The following is a 17,759-nucleotide window of genomic DNA, read 5'->3' as shown; positions in this document are numbered from 1 at the left end:
CCCAGCAGCACTTCTCCCTTTCTCTTTGCTCCTGGCCATGACTGCATTTAGTTCTTTCACAAAGAGCATCTTTTAGCTTAAGAGATTTCCCCCAGAGAGTTAGTGATCAATACCTGCCTTACTTTAAACCCCTGTTTTAATCTGAATTACATTCCATGTGTAGACCAGCATTAAAAAAAATAAAAGAGATATAAATCCCCATTAAAGTGAGTGCCATCATTGCCCAGCTGCAGTGAGTCTGGCACTTCCAGCATGGCCCACGGCTCTTGGGGGTCTAAGGAAAAATTCATCTTCATTAGGAACCTGTGCTTAGGCTTGCTCACTGGCTTGGACAGCCCAGGTGAATCGACATCTCTTACCATCACCGCCTCACTTTTACTTCTGGATCTTACTCCTGCCTTATGAAATTTGCCTGTTGAACTACATCAACAGGGATGACGGTGGGATGGGCATCTTGGAACGGGCGGCTTCTTTGTGTGAAGGAAGGCATGGTCTTTGGGCCTGGAAACATCTCTAAGTCAGGGTTGTTTTGCCATCCTGGGTGCATGTTTCAACGGCAACATTATTGTAAAACAGCTTTGTGTTTACTTTGTGTACAGAAAAGATAAAATCAGCATTTATATGCAAACATGAACCAACAAGGAATTTCAAAATCCTGCCATTTCACTCCTCTGAGAAGGAGAGCCAGGGTTATTGTGTAACCAGAAACATCTGAAAGCTGGGGATTTTCTGTGTCTAAATTCAATTTAGATTTTAAGAGGCTAATTTAGGATCTGACTGTATCACCTTGGGCAGCCAAAATAGGATCTGAAACACATGGAGACAAGGACTTTGGGGTGGAGACTTCTCTGTTTTGGACAACCTGGGGCACTGCATGGATCTGAGCTCTCCCTTTACAAATAAAGGCGGTGAAGTAACATGAGCCTGATGCTCAGCCAGAGTGAGCCACCCGAGCCCCCTCTGTTGTCCCCACCTGCCCCGGGGGACAGGAGGTGTTCATGTGCCCACCCCAGCCCTGCCTTTCCAGGGCAGCCAGCATGCACAGCTGGAGCAGAGCTCACCAGAGGCGTGGCTCCTTGAATGTCAAGGCCTGAAAGCATCAAAAATGCAGAATAAAGGTTTTTACGGGGATTTCATAGCTCGAGTGTTGTATCGTGCCTCTGCACATTTGTGATTGCTCAGGGACACATGCCAGGCTGGGGGTCGGGCTGGGAAATATGGAGTTTACAGCAGAGAGCTGTTCATGGTTTTCTAAAAGAAAATGCCTACCGTGAAAACTTCAGGGCAGAGGTGTTACCCATCTCTTGGAGATCTGGATGTCTGTTAAGTACCCTGTAGAAGGCGGCTGACTCCATCTGACAAGAGCTTTAGCCCTAGGCACACAGCAGCCAGTGTGGCCCTGTGCCTCTCGCTCCCCCAGTCCAGCTACACCAGACCCAGGGCATCACTTCTAAATACCTTCACCCGCTTTAAAATTCATGTGCAAGGAGAGCCCAGTGTGACAGATGCTTGTTTTTAAGAAGAAAAATAACTCCATAGGAGTTCACTTGTGAACAAGACCAACTTCCTCATCACGTCCAACACCATGCCACCAATCCGAGTGGTGGGTTCAGCTTCCCAGATGCATCCCTGCCTGGAAAGTGGGAAAGCAAGGTGCCCTGAGCTGCCTCGCTGCCTGCCTGCCTGCCGGGAAGCAAGGGGCTGGCAGGACAGGGGAGTGTTTCTCAGGTGACCTGAGGAAGAACAAGAGGAGTAGTGGGACCACTTGTGGCACTTGCTGAAGAGACCCCATTGCACTGCCAATCCCTAATAACAACCCCATGCTCACCTCTGGGCTAGTGGGGGTGCAAAAGGGAGAATCTGCCCCAGGGCCAGCACTCCCCTTCCCAGCTTCCACCCTGCTCTCGCCCCGGGGGTTTATTTACCCAGGGGTGCAGGGATAAATGGGGATAAGGAGGTAGGAAAGGTCACCTGGGTGGTGGCCACAAAAGGGGACATTGTGCCTCCAGGGAGGGGGCGGAAAGGCCCCCGGAGATTGGGGCACTTTGATGCAGTCTGGATGAAAATGGGAAGAGAGGAGGGGGCGCAAACAGAGGGAGGGGATGACACCAAAACCCGAAAGGCAACAAAATGTCTTCCAGCTGGGACATAAGTCAGGACGGTCACTTTATTTAGATGGATAGAGACAGACACAATGCAGGGCAGCCAGAGGCCACCCTGCCCCTGTCTCCTCCCAGCCCTTTCAAGCCCTTCCTCCCTCCTCCCTTCTCTCCTCAGCCTCTCACTTTCTTCAATTTTTTCCATTTTCTTTCTTTCCTTTGCTATCCCTGCTCCACCTCCCACTTCCAGCTTTCTCCCATGGTGAAGGCATGAAGAAAGAAAGTGGGGTGATATATGATCCAAAGTTAATTTTAAGTAGAGGTGGGGAGGGGAAGACCAAAGGTGGCGGTGAAAAAAAACAGGCTCAGGGACCCGATGAGGGGATCACCTCCATTCACACGAGCCATGACGTCTGTGTTTCAGCATGGGGTTTTTTATCTCTGGTGCAATCTATGGGCTGCAAATCCTATGGCAGGACTGAATCCTGGGCAGAGAGTGCTTGGGCTGTTACGTCACATGGTGCCCTCTGAGATGCTTTAAGAGCATAAAGCTGGAGCATCAAAGCTACCCCCACGGCTGGAGGAGCTTGGGAACAAACTGTCCCACACACCCATGCTTCTACAGATGCCCCCAGCTGCTCTGACGGGGGTTGCTGGGGGCAACTTCTTGCCACAGGGTTGGCTGCAACCTGGAGCATTGCCCCTCACATGCCTGGGCTCATTTCTGGCCTGAATCTCCTCAATGTTTCTAGCCCCTCTGTAAGGAAGCAGGTCCAAAGGCCTACTGCACATGAGGCAAGCAAAAAAACCCCAAACCCCACCACACACATTATTTCTTCCAACCTGCCAGTTTTCAGCTGGCCACCTGACTTCTTCTAACACAGACTTGGTACCACTTTGTTAAGACAGAGGCAGAGCCCAGGGTTTTTCTGGTAGCTCAGATGTTGTCGCTATACTTTGACACTATAATTCAGACGTGCTTCAAAATTTCCAGAAAACTGAATCTTTAAAATAAGTAGGTTGATGCAAATGGAGTCTTTGCTTCAGCAAACAGTCTGTTGTACATTTTCACCGTGCAGAACTTTGGAGACTTCAATAAAATGTTTAACATTTTGGAATTAAAAGTCATTCCATTAAACAATTCCTGAAATGGATTGTAACCCAAATGCTGCACTTCTGAAGTTCTTCTTACTCACTGTATCAGCTTTTTTACTGAAAAATAAAGCTATATGGAAAAAATCTCAATTCAGACAATAAATTATCAGGGGAAAGAAAGAAGCAACAAATTCTCCACTTAGTTTATTTTCAATAAATAACTTAATCAGCTCTGGTAATCTAATAGCTTCCATAATGCTCAGCTCAGAACTTGGCTGGAAGTTCATTACTTGCTTTGTTGCGCACTAACAAGCAATGCTTGAAGTGAATTCTTTTAACTCTCCAACAGAAGTCTCAACTCACTTCCCTTATTAAAATAGAAGAAGTCTAAATGGGCACGAATAAATGAACACAAGAAATTTACTTTGAATTTAACTTAACTCTTCTGGCTTATCATAATTTGCTAGAAAAGAGCTATACAGCCGCTCAGATTGCTTGTGTTCAAGCAGGCACGTGTTGCGGCCGCTGCCCAGCTACACAGAAGCTCGCTGTGGCACCAGGGCTGATCCAGCCACACGGCAGGATGAAGTAGCCTTCACTGAGCTCCTTCAGGGATGCCTCAGCTGCTCCTTGTGTCTCTGTACCGAGTGCCCTCCGCAGTGGCTGAAGAGAGCCGCTGCAGGATCTGGTTATTGTACCCTGTACAAGGATGCAGTGATGCGCTAGTGCACCGAGGGGGTGACGATGCTACTTCGTCGTGTCAAGGCTGACAGTGGTGAGAAGTTGGGGTGGGAAGGTGATAGCACGATGTTGGTGGCTGTTTTGTTCACTCACAAGGAATGGTCCCCAGTCCTCTCTCCCCAAACACTGCAGAAGCAAACAACTTGCAGGTAGCCTGTCTCGTGTCCTGCCGCAGCCTGTCCCCCCAGCAGCCGAGAAGCCCTCTTCCTCTGCTCCCTGTCTAGTTCTGCTCCTTCCCTGCGTGATTTCTGCCATGCACACACCAAGTGCAGCCCCTGTCCTATACCCCAGGCCCCACCAAGGGTCCTGTCCATGTAGCTCAGGCCCAACTGGCCATGGGATGTGCAAGACATGGACACTGCCCTTGCTTTCTCCAGCAGGTTTTACTGCACGAAGAGGTTGGTTATGATTTCTGTTGGCCTGAAAGAGTGCTCAGAGGTCCCTTTAACAAGTTCTGTGCCTCTCTTTAACGGTAAGACTTGCCTGCCGGCAACCATTAGTTCTCTTCAGCATCATAAACAGAGTCAAATTCAGCTTACACCACGTCTGAACTTGGCTTAGACACTAGTACATCACTGTTTTCAACTCCAGTCAGCGCTGGTTTGAAGTTATTACTGTCTGGTGGTTGGGGTTTTTTTGGTGGTGTATGCATCCTAAATGAGCTTTGTGGTCTCTCCACTTCAAAAGCCTCTCTGCTCTCACCCTTCTTTACTGGCTGTCCTCTAGCAGGACCAAAGACCAAAGGGTATAAACTATCTCAGCAGCATCCCAGGTCCATGCAGCATGTGGGGATGCAGCTTGTGGGACAGTCATGCAGGCTGCTGGAGAGGGGATTTGGGGCCATCAGGCAAGGGGATGGTGCAGAGCCGTGTCAGGGTGCACCCAGACCTGGTGCCCATCCTTGCCTCCATTCAAATCAGACCCAAATACAGTGTGCGCTGCAAACTTCAAGCTGCTTAAGGCACGTTTCACCCCCTCCATTGCCCAGTTTGCTCTGGTGCTAGGCATCCCCTGGGCAAGGAGGAGCAGTGGTGGGGCGGGCTGGCTGGCACAGAGCCCCCTCGGCGGGCAACGATGAGCGGGTGCTTCCCTAAGGGGAGCAGCCGCTTCCACCGACACCGCCTGGCCTCCCTTCGACACCAGCAAGCCCGTGCCAAAGGCAGGCTGGTGCCAGGGATGTGGGAGCCAGGAGGGCTTTGCAGGTACTGTGCTGGTGAGAGGATGATGGTATTTACTAATACTTCTAAATTCGATTTTTATTTACCCAGTGGGTTTCACCTGTTCTTTCTGTGTATGGTTCTGCTAAAGGGACTGTGGCTCCTTTGTGGAGCCTTGAAGGAATTGTGTGTGTGAAAGTGGGAAACAGAGAGAAAGGGAAAACCTGTTACAGTATTGCAACACTTCCTCCTAGTATTTAATAGCCTGACAAAATTCATCATTTTTTTTAAAAAAAATAAATCTTGAAGTGCTTCACTCAAGGGATAGATATTTGCTGTGTTACAAAAGTGTCAACATTTCACTTACAAATTGGTCATTCTTTTGGCAGTGACTTTAACAGAAAATTCCCCTTGGGGCTATCATGTCTCTCTCTGTTGGTTTTTCTTCCCCTTTAACAAAACAAAAACAAACAACTTAAAAAGCAAGCACAATTTACTGGGTCTGGTGACTGGATAACTATTGTACTGCAGGCTTTAAGTGGTGGGGCTGAGGCCGGAGATGAAAGGAGATCAAGAGGGGAGAGAACTGAGGCTTCTCCAGCAGCAAGGTGGATGCTCATAGGTCAAAGCTTGAAGCGCTGCCCTGGTCCCAGCAGCCAAACCATTGCCTTACCAGAAGTTTCTCCTTTAGTGCTGTTTATACCTCTGATCTTACTAACATCTAACCTGTAAACAGAAGCGTTTATAGAGTTAGGGGGAGGGATGTCACAGCCTAATACCTGAAGTCTTTTCTCTGTGGTTCTTGCTCTGATTTAATGCAATATGCCTTCCACTGCTGACCACTTTCTTGCACTTGTTTCTCCTTTTCATTTCCATGTTCCTCTACATGACTGTTTATTTCTCCTCTATTGTAAAGCAACACTGATAATTTGATCAGATATTAAATGTCTGTCTTGTCTTGGGTTTTTCCTGCCCATTGTGTGTGGATGCTGGTGTGGGAGCCTACCATCCGGCTGGGGTTTCTCTGAGGATTATCTCCTGCCCCACCTGTGTGCAGCACAGCCATGCTAGGACTTCAGGATCACTTCAGTTATTCTTTGGCCACCTTGTTGTGCCCCGAGACAAAAGAGAGGTGACAACAGGAGTGAGGGGGAAGGCAGCACCCTGCAGGAAATGAGAGTTTATTCGTCCTGGTCTGAAGAATTATCTCTCTCTGACTGTAGGCTCTCAAGAACAGGGGAGAATCTCCATTTTAAATGCAGCAGAAACCCCAGTCTCTGATGGTTTTGCCACTAAGCTAGGGATGCTGATGATCCTCTTCAATTTTCCCCTCTTGATGATGGTAGCAGAGGTGCAAAGCAGCCCCTACTACGGGGAAGTGCCTTAGGATGCCACTTCTCCCATTCTTGCACAGCTTTAGCCTCTTCCTCAGTAGATCTTTATTATGAGAAAAGAAAGGATGGAAGAAATCACTTGGATATAATAAAAGGACTGAGCACTAGTAAGTGTACAACCTCTCCATGTCCTCAGACTCAGCTACAGGAGCATCCACTCACTTCTCAAAAGAGCAAACCCCAGGGATCGGCTTGAGACCTGTGGCAAGGTCCCAGGGGATGCTCTGAAAGGCCCTGGCAGGGCTCCTCCGTTCACATGTGCCAGGGCACACACAGAGCTCAGAGGGAGACGGGGGTTCATGGTGTCCCCAGGATTTTAAGTCATTTGTTACACTGCCCGATAGCCTCTTACGGGTGCAACATTAATTTGCGATTACAGCTGGTGCTGCTTCAATATTGTGTTAGTGCCACAACCTCCCGGTATACCTTTGGCTAACGCTTGGTTTGATGGTAGTTTCTGGGAAGAAAACCAAACCCTTGTTGGCCGGTGTCCAAACTGGGCAAAGCCCGGCCAGCTCTGCCTGCCGTTGACTGTGCAAGGGGCTGCCTTTCCCACTTAACTACGCACACGCCCAGGCTCCTGGCCCACATCCAATCCAGATAAGAAATGACTGAAAATTGTTACTGTTAGCTGGCTATTCTGTGACCTGCATGAAAAGAGTGAGATGACCCCGGGACTAGTCTTAGCACACAGCCGTCTGCCCACAAACCGTGGCAGGCGAGAAGCCCGGGTGCCCAGACCAAAGGCTAGCAGGACAAGTATTTTCCTGGCGGCTGCTCCCCACAGCCAGGAGGGGTGGCAGAAGCAAGCCCACAGGCAGGAGCTCTCCTCGCTGCCTGCCATGCTTGGTCTGTAACAAGATCTTTACGAGGTGTTAATGCAAAAATGAGTTGTTACACACTGAAACCAACCGTTGGCTGTTCTCTGCAGGACGATCTGTGGTAAAGCTGGTATTTGCTGGTGATATCATGTGGTGGTAGGAACGTGAGAAACCCTTCTTCCCTTGGACTCTTATTCCTTAATGTGCCCGGGGGCAGCGCTCTCCTGGAGACCCTGCAGTGCAGGGGCTCTGCTGCAGCTGCTTGCCCTGCAAGGAGGCCCAGCAATGCTCTTCTGCCATGGAGATGCTGCAGGGCACCCCTCTGCCTGCTTCCTAGTGCTTCTCGGGGTGTGCAAGCCTTCAAGCTGGCTGTATAGCCCTTTCCTACAAATTTACTGTTGCCCGTGAGGGGTCACAGCATCATCTAAACACATGGTTCATTGCAAGGAACTGTTTTCACCACGTACTGGGCTTCATGTGCTTTGTGTAACAAGAAAAACTTCAGCCTGAGCCACTCAAAATGCCCAAGGAACTGTGGTTGAAAATTAAAGTGTTCTTCCAGCCTCGGGAATGGGATAGCTAATCCTGACACCATACTGCAACTTGTTTCTGCTCCATTAGACATGTCTGTGACCTGTGAAATGCTGGTCAGGAGAATGGGAACCCATCGGTGTATGTAGATATGAGAGGTCTGCAGAAGTGTGTTTTGTAGTTGCACATTGACAAGCCTGTGCCTCCTGCGCCCTTGGCTTACTGCTGCCTTTTTTTTTTTTTTTTTCCCTTTTGCTTGATTCTCGGAACTCCTCAGTGCATTTATGCTGCCTCAATCTGACTCTCCTGTAGCCCCATACCTTAGGGCTGGGTTTGTGTCTTCCTGGGGAGTTGGAGTTTCCATTTTAGGCACTGAATTTGTAGTTATACATCTAAAGAGAAATGATGTGCTCATCGGAGACATTCCCCTCCCTGCCCCAAGTGTTTCGGGTAGCAGTTTGGGCAGGCACCCAGGCATCCTGGAAGTCCCCACAGCAGCCCTCAGTGGCAGCTGACCCAAACACTGGAAGTCTCACCATCACATGGAGGTGGCTCCTCCAGGCAGGGGAAGCACCTGGCTGTGAAGGCAGATCTGGGGTTACTCTTGCTGCTTACAGGTGACTCTCACAGTCAGAGGGCTTTCATCTCCAAGTCTTTGCTCTGGCACTATTTTGTGTAAATGGAGCAGAGAGGTCTAGGTGTGATCTTTTAGAGTCAGGGGTCTTCTCAACTTGGTCCAAGCAGTCTTTAGGTGGCTGCTGGAGAGAACAGGAGCAAGCTGGGCTGGCTGAAGGTACCTGCTGTCTCTGCAACTTCCCAAGAAGCCTCCCTAATGCTTTCTTAAAAAGGCAGAATGATTCAACACCCTTCTCTCCGGTGTAGCCTCTTCAGCAGTTTGGTCTCAGAATCTGCTAGTGACTTGTGGTCCCCACAGATGGGGAAAGAAGTCCCTCTGTCCATCTTGTGTTTCTAAAACAGGCATATGTCCTCCTCCCTGCACCCTCCTTCCCCTCAAGTGTTTGGAAGACTCATGACCACCTTGTTTTTTCGAAAGTAAATTGTACATTCCTGATTTCCCACTACTGAAACACTGGCTGACAGCATTAAGATAACTTGTGACACTAAGCTCTTTTTTTTTCCCCTATTATTAATAGTGCTTAAGTGAAAACCCTTAACAGCTAATTTCTTGCCAATACAGTTACAGTTAATGCTGCTTTAATGTTGCTGCAACAGAATCCTGGGTGATCTGATGAACCTAGTAACGATGCTGGGAGTTACTTGACTGAGAGCCAAATACTGCTTCTGAAAATACGAAAATGATCAGTGCTCCTAAGGAAGAAAAACAAACACCCTGCCAAGCAGTAGTACAACTCTAAACAAATGCGTTCTGCCATAATGGGACAGTCGTGCAGCTGAACACAGCAGTCCTGATTTCTAAATTGCTTTGAAAAGATGGCACACTATTGTTTTAGGCAGAAAATAAGTAGGTGGGAATCTGCATGGGTTTATTCCTGACTGAATTTTTGGAGGTTACCTGTGAGGATGAAGCCCCTAAACCCCCACCGGGGAAAGGTACCATGTCACCCCCCCAGCCCATCACAACCCTGAGGTCAGATCACAGCTCTCACTCCTGCCTGTGGGGCTGTTGAAGAGGCACACAGGGCAAAACCTTTGCAAGCAATTTATTAAGCACTTGAATTCCCAGGGCCTTTCAAAGGGACTGTTTATTGGAGCAACTTTTGATTAGCGAATGAACTTGAAGCACAATAAGTATTGCTCTTGCTTGCAGGCTTCTAAATGCTACTTGCTGTTAGAACCTGCATTTTCCTATGGGGTTTCTTTTCTCTTCAAATGGAATCATGTATGTGGAACCCTTACAGATTTGTGTTACAGAGCACCCACTGCAATTACTGACTTTGGGACTGCTGAGCGATGATGCTCGTGAAAACTTCTACCTTCCCAGCACTAATGCAGCAGCGAGAGTACACACACAGTCCCTGTAAAGTAGGTCAATTTTAATAACCCTTTCTGCTTTGTGTTCACTCAGCATATTCTACAGGCCAGCCCATTCCGCTCCATTCAACTGGTAACATTCACTAGAGCTCTTGACAGGAAGGAACAGCCCCTGCTGTAGTTTTTCATGCCATCACCGTGTTTTGTTTCACAGCAATCTGTTTTACCTCTGGGCTCACCTCTGCTGGCGCAGGTCTTCAGCACGAGCCCAAAAGTAATGGACTGAACAGGGGCCTGACAATAGTTTCTAAGGAACAATTCATGTTTGCTTATTGCCTTTAGATAAAGTTTATGTGCATGAAGCTGAAGTTAAGAGTAGGTCAGAGTGAGACACATGTGTGGGTTTTGATTTACAATACTGTTCTCAGAGATGCTGCTCCCCTGAATAAAGGCACCCCAACCTAGCTCCTGTGAGTAGCTGCTAGAACAAACAAACTCCAGACACCCACTCCCTCCTTACCTTCCCGTGACCCTCCCACCACGGTAGGCAAGAGCAGCACAGCCTGCAGCACCTTCTGCATGTCCAGGGAAATTATCAGCACTGAACCTGCCTCGCCTCCTATACCCATCTGCCGCTCCCCACACAGCATCCCCGCAGTACCTGCACCAAGAGTTCCTAAAACTTGAATGAGGGGAAAAAAAAAAAACAAACCACAAGCCTGGAGGTTATGCTCTGCTGCTCCTTATTCCCTTCTGCACATGAAACCTGGTCCCACCCCCCCAGGCACAGGTTACTGTGGGCATTTCTGGCAAACACACACATCTTACAGCCCCGAAGCCATTTATAAATAGATTTTTATTTATAAAGTCAATTTACATAAAATATGATACTCTTTTAAAAACTGCATATGTACAACTTAAGAAATCCTAGCAAGTGCATACAAAAATGCCTTCAACACATTAGAAAAAAAAAAAAAAAAAAAAAACCAACAACCAAAACTTCAGTTTTCAGAGAAGTGGACCTTCACACCAGGCAAACTTGGACACCACGTTAAGACACAACATCACTTTACAGTCTTTTACTAAAGTGTTTGGAGAGGAAAAAAAAAATCACTTTTTAAAATCTAAACCATGTACGTTCCCAAAACATTCTAGCTGGCAGTGTTCAAGAACAAGGGAATAGGACTTGCTAAAAATAGAACCATCTCCTCACCCCTTTTCTCTAAGGTTTCTTGTACAAAAATAAGTCTTCATACACCAGTGTTCCCATAGGCAGTTCAAGTTACATATAAAATAGAATCTGACATGATAAAAAATTCCCTCCCCCTCCAGAAACAAGGAAGCATCAAATGGTTTTAATATATTTCTTTTTTTTTCCCCCCCCACCCCTCGAAAGCAACACCAGACAGCAGCCGGGGGGAGCGCGGGGTCGCTCGGGCCTCCTCTCCGTCGGCAGCTCCCGGCGGGCAGGTGGAGCCGCTGCCCCGGAGCCGGTACCGGAGCCCCGCCGGTCATTTACACCATTGCACTTTCCACAGCCCGAAGACGACGGGTGAACCCAGCGAGATGAGCGGCCAGCAGGGTCCCGCCGGGGTCGGGCATGTATTTTGGGGGGTGGGATGCTGGCTGCTGCGGAGAGCGAGGGCGCTGAGGTACTGCGGGCTGAACGCGGCTGCGGAGAGATTTGCAGAGAGCCCCGGTGGGTGCGTGTCCCCCATCCCGCCATCACTCCCCCCCCGCGCCCCCTCCGGTCCCCCCCTCACCTCCCGCCGGGTCAGCAGCTCCCCAGCCAGCTGGTGAAGTCCAGCAGCTCCCGCTCCTCGGGGCTGAGCGTCGCGTCGTAGCCGCTCTCCTCGGAGGAGCAGGGCGAGCCGGGCACGGAGGAGGCGAAGGAGGGCGAAGCGGAGGAGTAGCCGCCGCCCTCCCCGACGGCCGCCCGCCCGCGGCCGTCGGGGAAAACGGCGGCGGCGGCGTCGTGCTCGTCGAGGAGCCGCTGCAAGGCGCGGATGTACTCGACGGCGGAGCGGAGGGTCTCCACCTTGCTCATCTTCTTGCTGGCGGCGCCGTGCGGGACGTGCTGGCGGAGGGCGGCAAAGCCCAGGTTGACCAGGCGCACGCGGTTCCGCTCCCGCTCGTTCCGGCGGGCCACGGCGGCCGCCGCCGCCGCCCCGGGGCCCGGCAGGGCGGGGAAGGCCAGGCGGCGCTTGCAGCGCAGCAGCTCGGGGGAGGCGGGCCGCCGGCGGCCGCGGGGGGCGGCGGGGGGCAGCGGCGGCACGGCCCCACCGTTCATCGTCGGGCGGCCACGGCGGCGGCTGGCGGAAGAGGAGCGCGAAGGGAGGGAGAAACGCGAGGAAGGGGGGGGAAAAAAAATAATAAAAATTTGCAAGCTAAAGGGGGGGGGGGGGGGAAGAAAAAAAAAAAAAAAGAATAAGAGGGCGGCGGGGGGCGCGCGGGTCCCGGTTCCCGCCGCCGCTCCGCGCCTCTGCGGCGCGCGCCGCCGCGGGCCGGCCCTTATCAACGCGCCGCCGCTCGCGAGCCCCCGCCGGCCGCACGCGCCGCGCACGCCGCGCCACGCGCGCTCCCCCCCGCCCGCCCCCCGCGCGCGCCCGGCGCGTGGCGCCGCCAGCCCCGGTAAAACCCACCCCCCTCCCCCCCCCCGCCCGAACGGGGCTGCGCTCCCTGCCCTCCTTTTGCAACTTTTTTTTTTTTTTTCCTTCCTTAAATCACCGCTTCTATTTTTACACTTTTAATATTTTAATTTAATTTTGATGATCGTTCCGGGGCGGGGCTCCCCCTCCCGCCCCGCCTCCCCCACCTCCGCACACCGGTGCGGGCGCGCACAAAGCAACCGGGGCTCCCCCTGTCCCGGTGAGGCGCCAACTCGGGGCCCTGCTCCTCTAAATCTGCCATTTTTCCCCCCAAAAAAAACCCCGGCCTTGCGGTGGGTGGAGGCGCCGCTGCCCTGCGTCCCCCCAAGGGGGTCGGGGCCGTGCGGGCACCCGGTTGCTTTGCAAAGAGAGGGGCTGCACCGGCGCTCGGCTTTGCTGCGTGTGCCAAAAAAAAAAAAAAATAATTTTTTTTAAAAATTGATGGCAGTTGCGTGAGTCGCCTGGCACGGGCCGTTCTCCGCGCGCCGGTTTCTCAAACCTTCCAGCCCCTAAAGGAGGGTTTCAGGGCTAAAGGCAGGGCGAGGAGAGGAAAAACGCAAAGCCCGGGTGGTTCGGGGGTGCCCCCGGGGCCCCCCGGGCCGGGAGGGCAGCGCAGAGGAGCCGCGCCTCGGTCCCCCGGGAGCTTGGGGTGAGGAGTAACTTGCGGGGTGTTTGGTGAATTGAGGGGGTGCTGCACGCACCTGCTGCCCCGGGGGCCACGCTCTGGCTCTCGGCTTCCGGGCTCTGGTCCTGCCCAGCCTTGAAGAAAAGCCCAAAACCCCCAAAAAAGTGCGGTGCTGAAACAGCCCTGAGGGAGCTTTGCGCTGGCCCCTGGGCCAGCACCCCCTCGGCCTGACCGGCGGCGGGAGGTGGAGGATGCTCAGCCAGGTGAGGCTTTGCAGCGGCTGTTTAATTAGAGAAGTGCTAATTGCCCTCTGCAGGGACTCCTGCGCCCAGAGGTGTGCGGGTGGCGAGTTGGAGGCAGTTTGGTTCTGGGGCGTCACATTTTGGCAGGGAACAGAACCCCTTCTCAGGAAGGTGCCCAGAGCCGGTGGCAGGGACAGGTGTGTGCCCGCGGCAGAGCTGCCACCGCGCAGACGGGTGCCAGCGAGGCTCTGCAGCACGATTCGGGTATCAGAGCACGGATTGGCATCCTCCAGCTACCCTGAACCACTCGGGTGCTGCCCTAGGGTGTAATCTAAGCCAAAAATAGTCCTACAAAGAGCCATCCGACATAGCGCTGAGGGATCTGGTGGATCTGGGAACGGTCAGTGTGAGGCCAGTGGTTGGACCGGATGATCTTCAAGGTCTTTTCCAACCGAGACGATTCTGTGATTCTGTGATTAAGTGACCCATGCTTTCTGGATGTGACATGGAGGGGGCTCTTTACCCACATGGGGTACTTAGGGAGCAGCCAGGCTCCACCACGTTGGAAGAGAGATATTTTTTCCTGGGGATCAGTTGCAAGGGCAGCAGGTCGAAGGAGCGAGTCCCGCTGCAGCATCACAGGCAGCTGGGCTGAAATTCCTAGAAGTGACTGGAAGGAGCCTGCGAGTGCTTCTTACTTCTTCTGGTAATCCCACGCAAGCACGCTTCAGGCTTCGCACCCAAATTTGGTGGCTTTGGAGACATTTTTGGCTGTGCCATGGATGTGGGGGAGAAGCGGCGAGCAGGCGCGCAGCTCCTCGGAAGGGTTTGGCCCAAGAGGAGCAGTTCATGGCCTGCAGGCGCCTGCTGCCTGGGCCAGGGCGGGGGGGTGTTCTGGGAAGCTCAGGGGAGCTGCTCACACCTATAATTGTGCTTGTGTCGCAGGAGGGTTTGCTCAGCTCCAGCTGTGGAACGCTGGCGCGTGTCTTCGGCATCTGCCAAGCTGCCTTGGCTGGTGCAGGGGCTGCCCTTGCCCTCCGCAGCAATAGCGGCTTAGGCAGAAAGGCCGTGACTGCAGTGGAGTAATTGCGATGTTCTTTTATTACTCCGTCTTTAATTTCTGATGCAAGCCTTTCTCACAGGAAAGAGGAAGCTGCTCTCTTTGAAGCTTTTCAAGAGAAAACCTTCTATATTGAAGAGCCACGCTCAAGACTAATAACTGGATTTTTATCGTACAAAAATAACTGCAGGAAAATTTTTTGTCATTAATAATGCACAGTTCAAACACCAGTAAAACCAGTCTCAAGGGACAGCGTGCAGCCTCCAGCCCCAGCGTTTCCACGCTCAGCTCAGGGACGAAGCTGCCTTGTCCCAGTCAGCTCCGGGGCTGCCGATTGCCACCCGTGTGCCCGGCCAGATGTGGCTGTCGGGCCTGGGCCTGAGCACGGCACAGAGCAACTGCTTAGGCTTACCAACACGGCTGTATTCCTGATAGTCTGAAGGAAGGTAGGCACATCTCCCACTCCAAGAAATGTAATCTTACTTGAAATCTCTTTCTGAAGCTAATGACTGTGTAAGATCCAGTAGAACAAGACATCATTAAACACTGTCTGTGTTCACAATCAACTTCCTGATCGTAATCTGGGGAGAGAGAGCATCCAGCCATGTGCTACCCATCCCCAGAGGGTGGGGAGAAGAATTTCTCCCCTCCTGGCACAGGTAAGGCAGAAGTGATAAACGCATGGTTGGTGTGGATGCCTCACAGCCCTGCGTGGCTTCGGCCAGCGTGGGTGCACTCTGCTCGGAGGGAGGGTAACTGTGGTGAAGGGCCCCCGAGTCCTGACTCCACGTGTTATTTCTTGCATCTGCCAGAGGTGAGAGCAGAACGCTGCAGCCTGACTTGGCACGTGTGTCGGCAGGAACGTGGCAGACGACGTGCTGGCTCAGTCCCGCCGTGACCCAGGTGTTACGGGCAGCTGACATGAGCTTTTTAATTTTTTTGGCCAAAACTTTCTGGACCTCAGTGGAAAGCAATAGAGGTCCCATTGCAATAAGGCTCGAGAGGGTGAATGCCAGAAATAAATGGCGATGGGCAGTCGAGGAGTCCCGTTCTCGGTGAGCAGGTGAATCCCTGTTTGCTAGGCTGGGCTCTGCTCACGCTGGTTTTGCCAGGAGCAGGGCTAGAGTTGTGTCTTCAGGTCTATCACTTGCACAGCTGGCTCCTGGGCAGTTATCATTTAGATACCATGTGGAAAAGGAAAAAAAAATTAAGTAGGGAGGTGTGCTTTAGAGCTATGAGTGCAATTGCTTCACTTTTGGGGGGGAAAGAAGCTTAGTTGAGTTCATTCTTTGAAGGGGACTCCCTGTCTTCAGCTTATGCTCTTTTCACATGTAATCTTTCCTTGCACTTGATGAACTTTTTTTTAATAACTATTCAACTCTTCTGACATTTTTTTTGCTCATCTATAATTAATTTCAAAATGCCTGGGAATCACTGAAGGATTTCTGAGACACACTTTGGAAATAATAATAAATAAAAAAGTCCTTTGGAGATTTTATGATTTCTCTCCGGTTTTGTTTCTTCCAAGGCAGCCTCTGGCCAGCCTTGTTTCCATTCACAGCAGAGTTGTATGGTGCATCTGAAGCTTGGCAAAGCCCAGCACCTCCCCCTTTTCTTCTCTCCTTCCTTTCTTGAAAAGAAGCAGCCCCGGGTTTAAAAGTTGATTTTTAGCTTTGATTGTGTGTATGTGCTATATGAATGCTAAGCAGCCCTTACAATGCATCCTTGTGATGCGCCCGGGAAGGCAGACGCGGGCTGTGGGGTCTCTCTGGCTTCCCCTCATTCATACAGCCTCGGTGCGGTTTGATGTGGGCATGTTTTATTTACAAGCAAGCTCCGGGGTGAATATAACTGTGTTACGGGCAGTAGCTGAGGGACCGAATGGGCTGAGCCGGTGACACTTGTGAATCTGCCATGTTTAGAGCTCCTTTCCTCCCTGGAGGAGAGTTATTTTCCCTAATGGCGGTGCTGGCTGGCGAAGGAGCTCCCCAGAGGCAGCAGGGACCTGGCATGGATTTTGCCTCCTGGGGCAACCTCCTCTCCCCAGCCCCCAGCCCATCCTGTTGCAGGAGCACAAGTAGCAGCGCCCCAAAGCCAAGGAGCAGGCTTTTCTTACCTGCTGCCCAGATGGAGTTCAAGCAGCTGGGGCTGGGGTGCTGCTGTTGCATCACTCGTCACTGCGCCAATGGGGCGAGAGCCAGAAAAATGGATGGTGAGAAGGCACGAGCATGAATTCAGGCTCTTCTCCTCCATTTATGTTTAGTCTCCCAAGTTCGCCCCGTGCAGCATGAACACATCAGATCCCCCAGGTCTCTTAGGACATCCATCTGACAGTGTGGGCAGCGTTTCCCTCCGGCTCAGAAGAGGGTTGGAGGTTTTTAGCTCTGCAAAAAATGTGAACTGGCTTTGTTCCCTTTTTCAAATCAATCCTTTCCTTCTGGACGAGGTGGCACGTCCTTCCGACCCCCCGTGCAGCTGGGGATGCCGGAGTGTATTTTTACAGCCTAACAGAAGCTGCCCCAAGGCTGGAGGAAGAGGGCACCTGGGCTCTCCCGGGTATTTTCAGCCTCTCTACCTTCTTTTCACACTCCAGCTGATAAGCAGAGATAAGGGACAAAGCCGCAGGTGGGAGCTGTGGTCACCTGTGGTTGTGCTCTTGCAAAGGGGACCAACTGCTAACACCCAGCAGGGCGGGCAGGAGGCCGAGTCTTGCTGGAAAGCCACGCTGCCATCCAGCCCGTGCCCCAGCTGCGAGGACGGCTCCCCGGTGTGCCTCCAGCCCTGCCTCTCTTCCCGCTGGGCTGGGGCTGGGGGGACACCCTGCTTCTGGCCAGGGCTCCCTGGGCTGCTGAGGCCAGCGTGTGCCCATGACACGGCACCCAGAGGAATTTTAATCCCAGAGAAAGGGAGATTTTGTAAAGAGCCCCTTTCAGGGGTCGCAGTTACAATGAGCGTGCATGTTCCCCCCACGCTCGCTTTGGCAGTGCATGTGCTGAATGTGCCTCCCTCAATCAGAGCCCAACCTCTTAACGCCCCAGATCTACTAATGCTCCTACTATCGACTTGCTTTTGGGCAGAGGGAGAAACTTCTTTTGCTCTATTATTTTTTGATGTGAGAAGTTCACATATGTTCTGCCCCAATGAGAACTCTTTCAAGCCATACCTATAGGGGGTAAAGTGTAAGACAAAGGAAAGAGACAGGGCAGAAAATGCCTCTCCCCCCAAATCCAGCACGGCGCTGGAGCAGGTTCCCGAGGGAGCAGGCACGAAGGCAGAGCGCCGAGCACTGGAGGTGGGAGAAGCATCCGAAGCATCAGAGGACATGGGCAAACTACCCAGGAACAGGCATCTGCAACCAAACCAGAGGAGACATCTGTTTAAACTCAGGTTTTT

At 51.9% G+C, this 17,759-nt stretch overlaps 1 protein-coding gene across 1 annotated transcript; it reads right to left on the bottom strand.

The window, feature by feature from the left end:
• Positions 1-10,629: 10,629 nt before the first annotated feature.
• ASCL2 (achaete-scute family bHLH transcription factor 2) lies at positions 10,630-12,143 on the bottom strand. Its single transcript, XM_074918008.1, has 2 exons — positions 11,555-12,143; positions 10,630-11,463 (listed from the first exon to the last, which is right to left on the bottom strand). The coding sequence occupies exon 1, from the start codon at positions 12,079-12,081 to the stop codon at positions 11,566-11,568; it is 516 nt and encodes a 171-aa protein (XP_074774109.1). The 5' UTR covers positions 12,082-12,143; the 3' UTR covers positions 10,630-11,463; positions 11,555-11,565.
• Positions 12,144-17,759: the final 5,616 nt, after the last annotated feature.

The sequence above is a fragment of the Athene noctua genome, chromosome 14 (genome assembly GCF_965140245.1).
Source record: "Athene noctua chromosome 14, bAthNoc1.hap1.1, whole genome shotgun sequence".
Lineage (NCBI taxonomy): Eukaryota > Metazoa > Chordata > Aves > Strigiformes > Strigidae > Athene > Athene noctua.
Note: the sequence above shows the minus strand (reverse complement) of the source record. Positions and strands in the feature narration are given on the sequence as shown.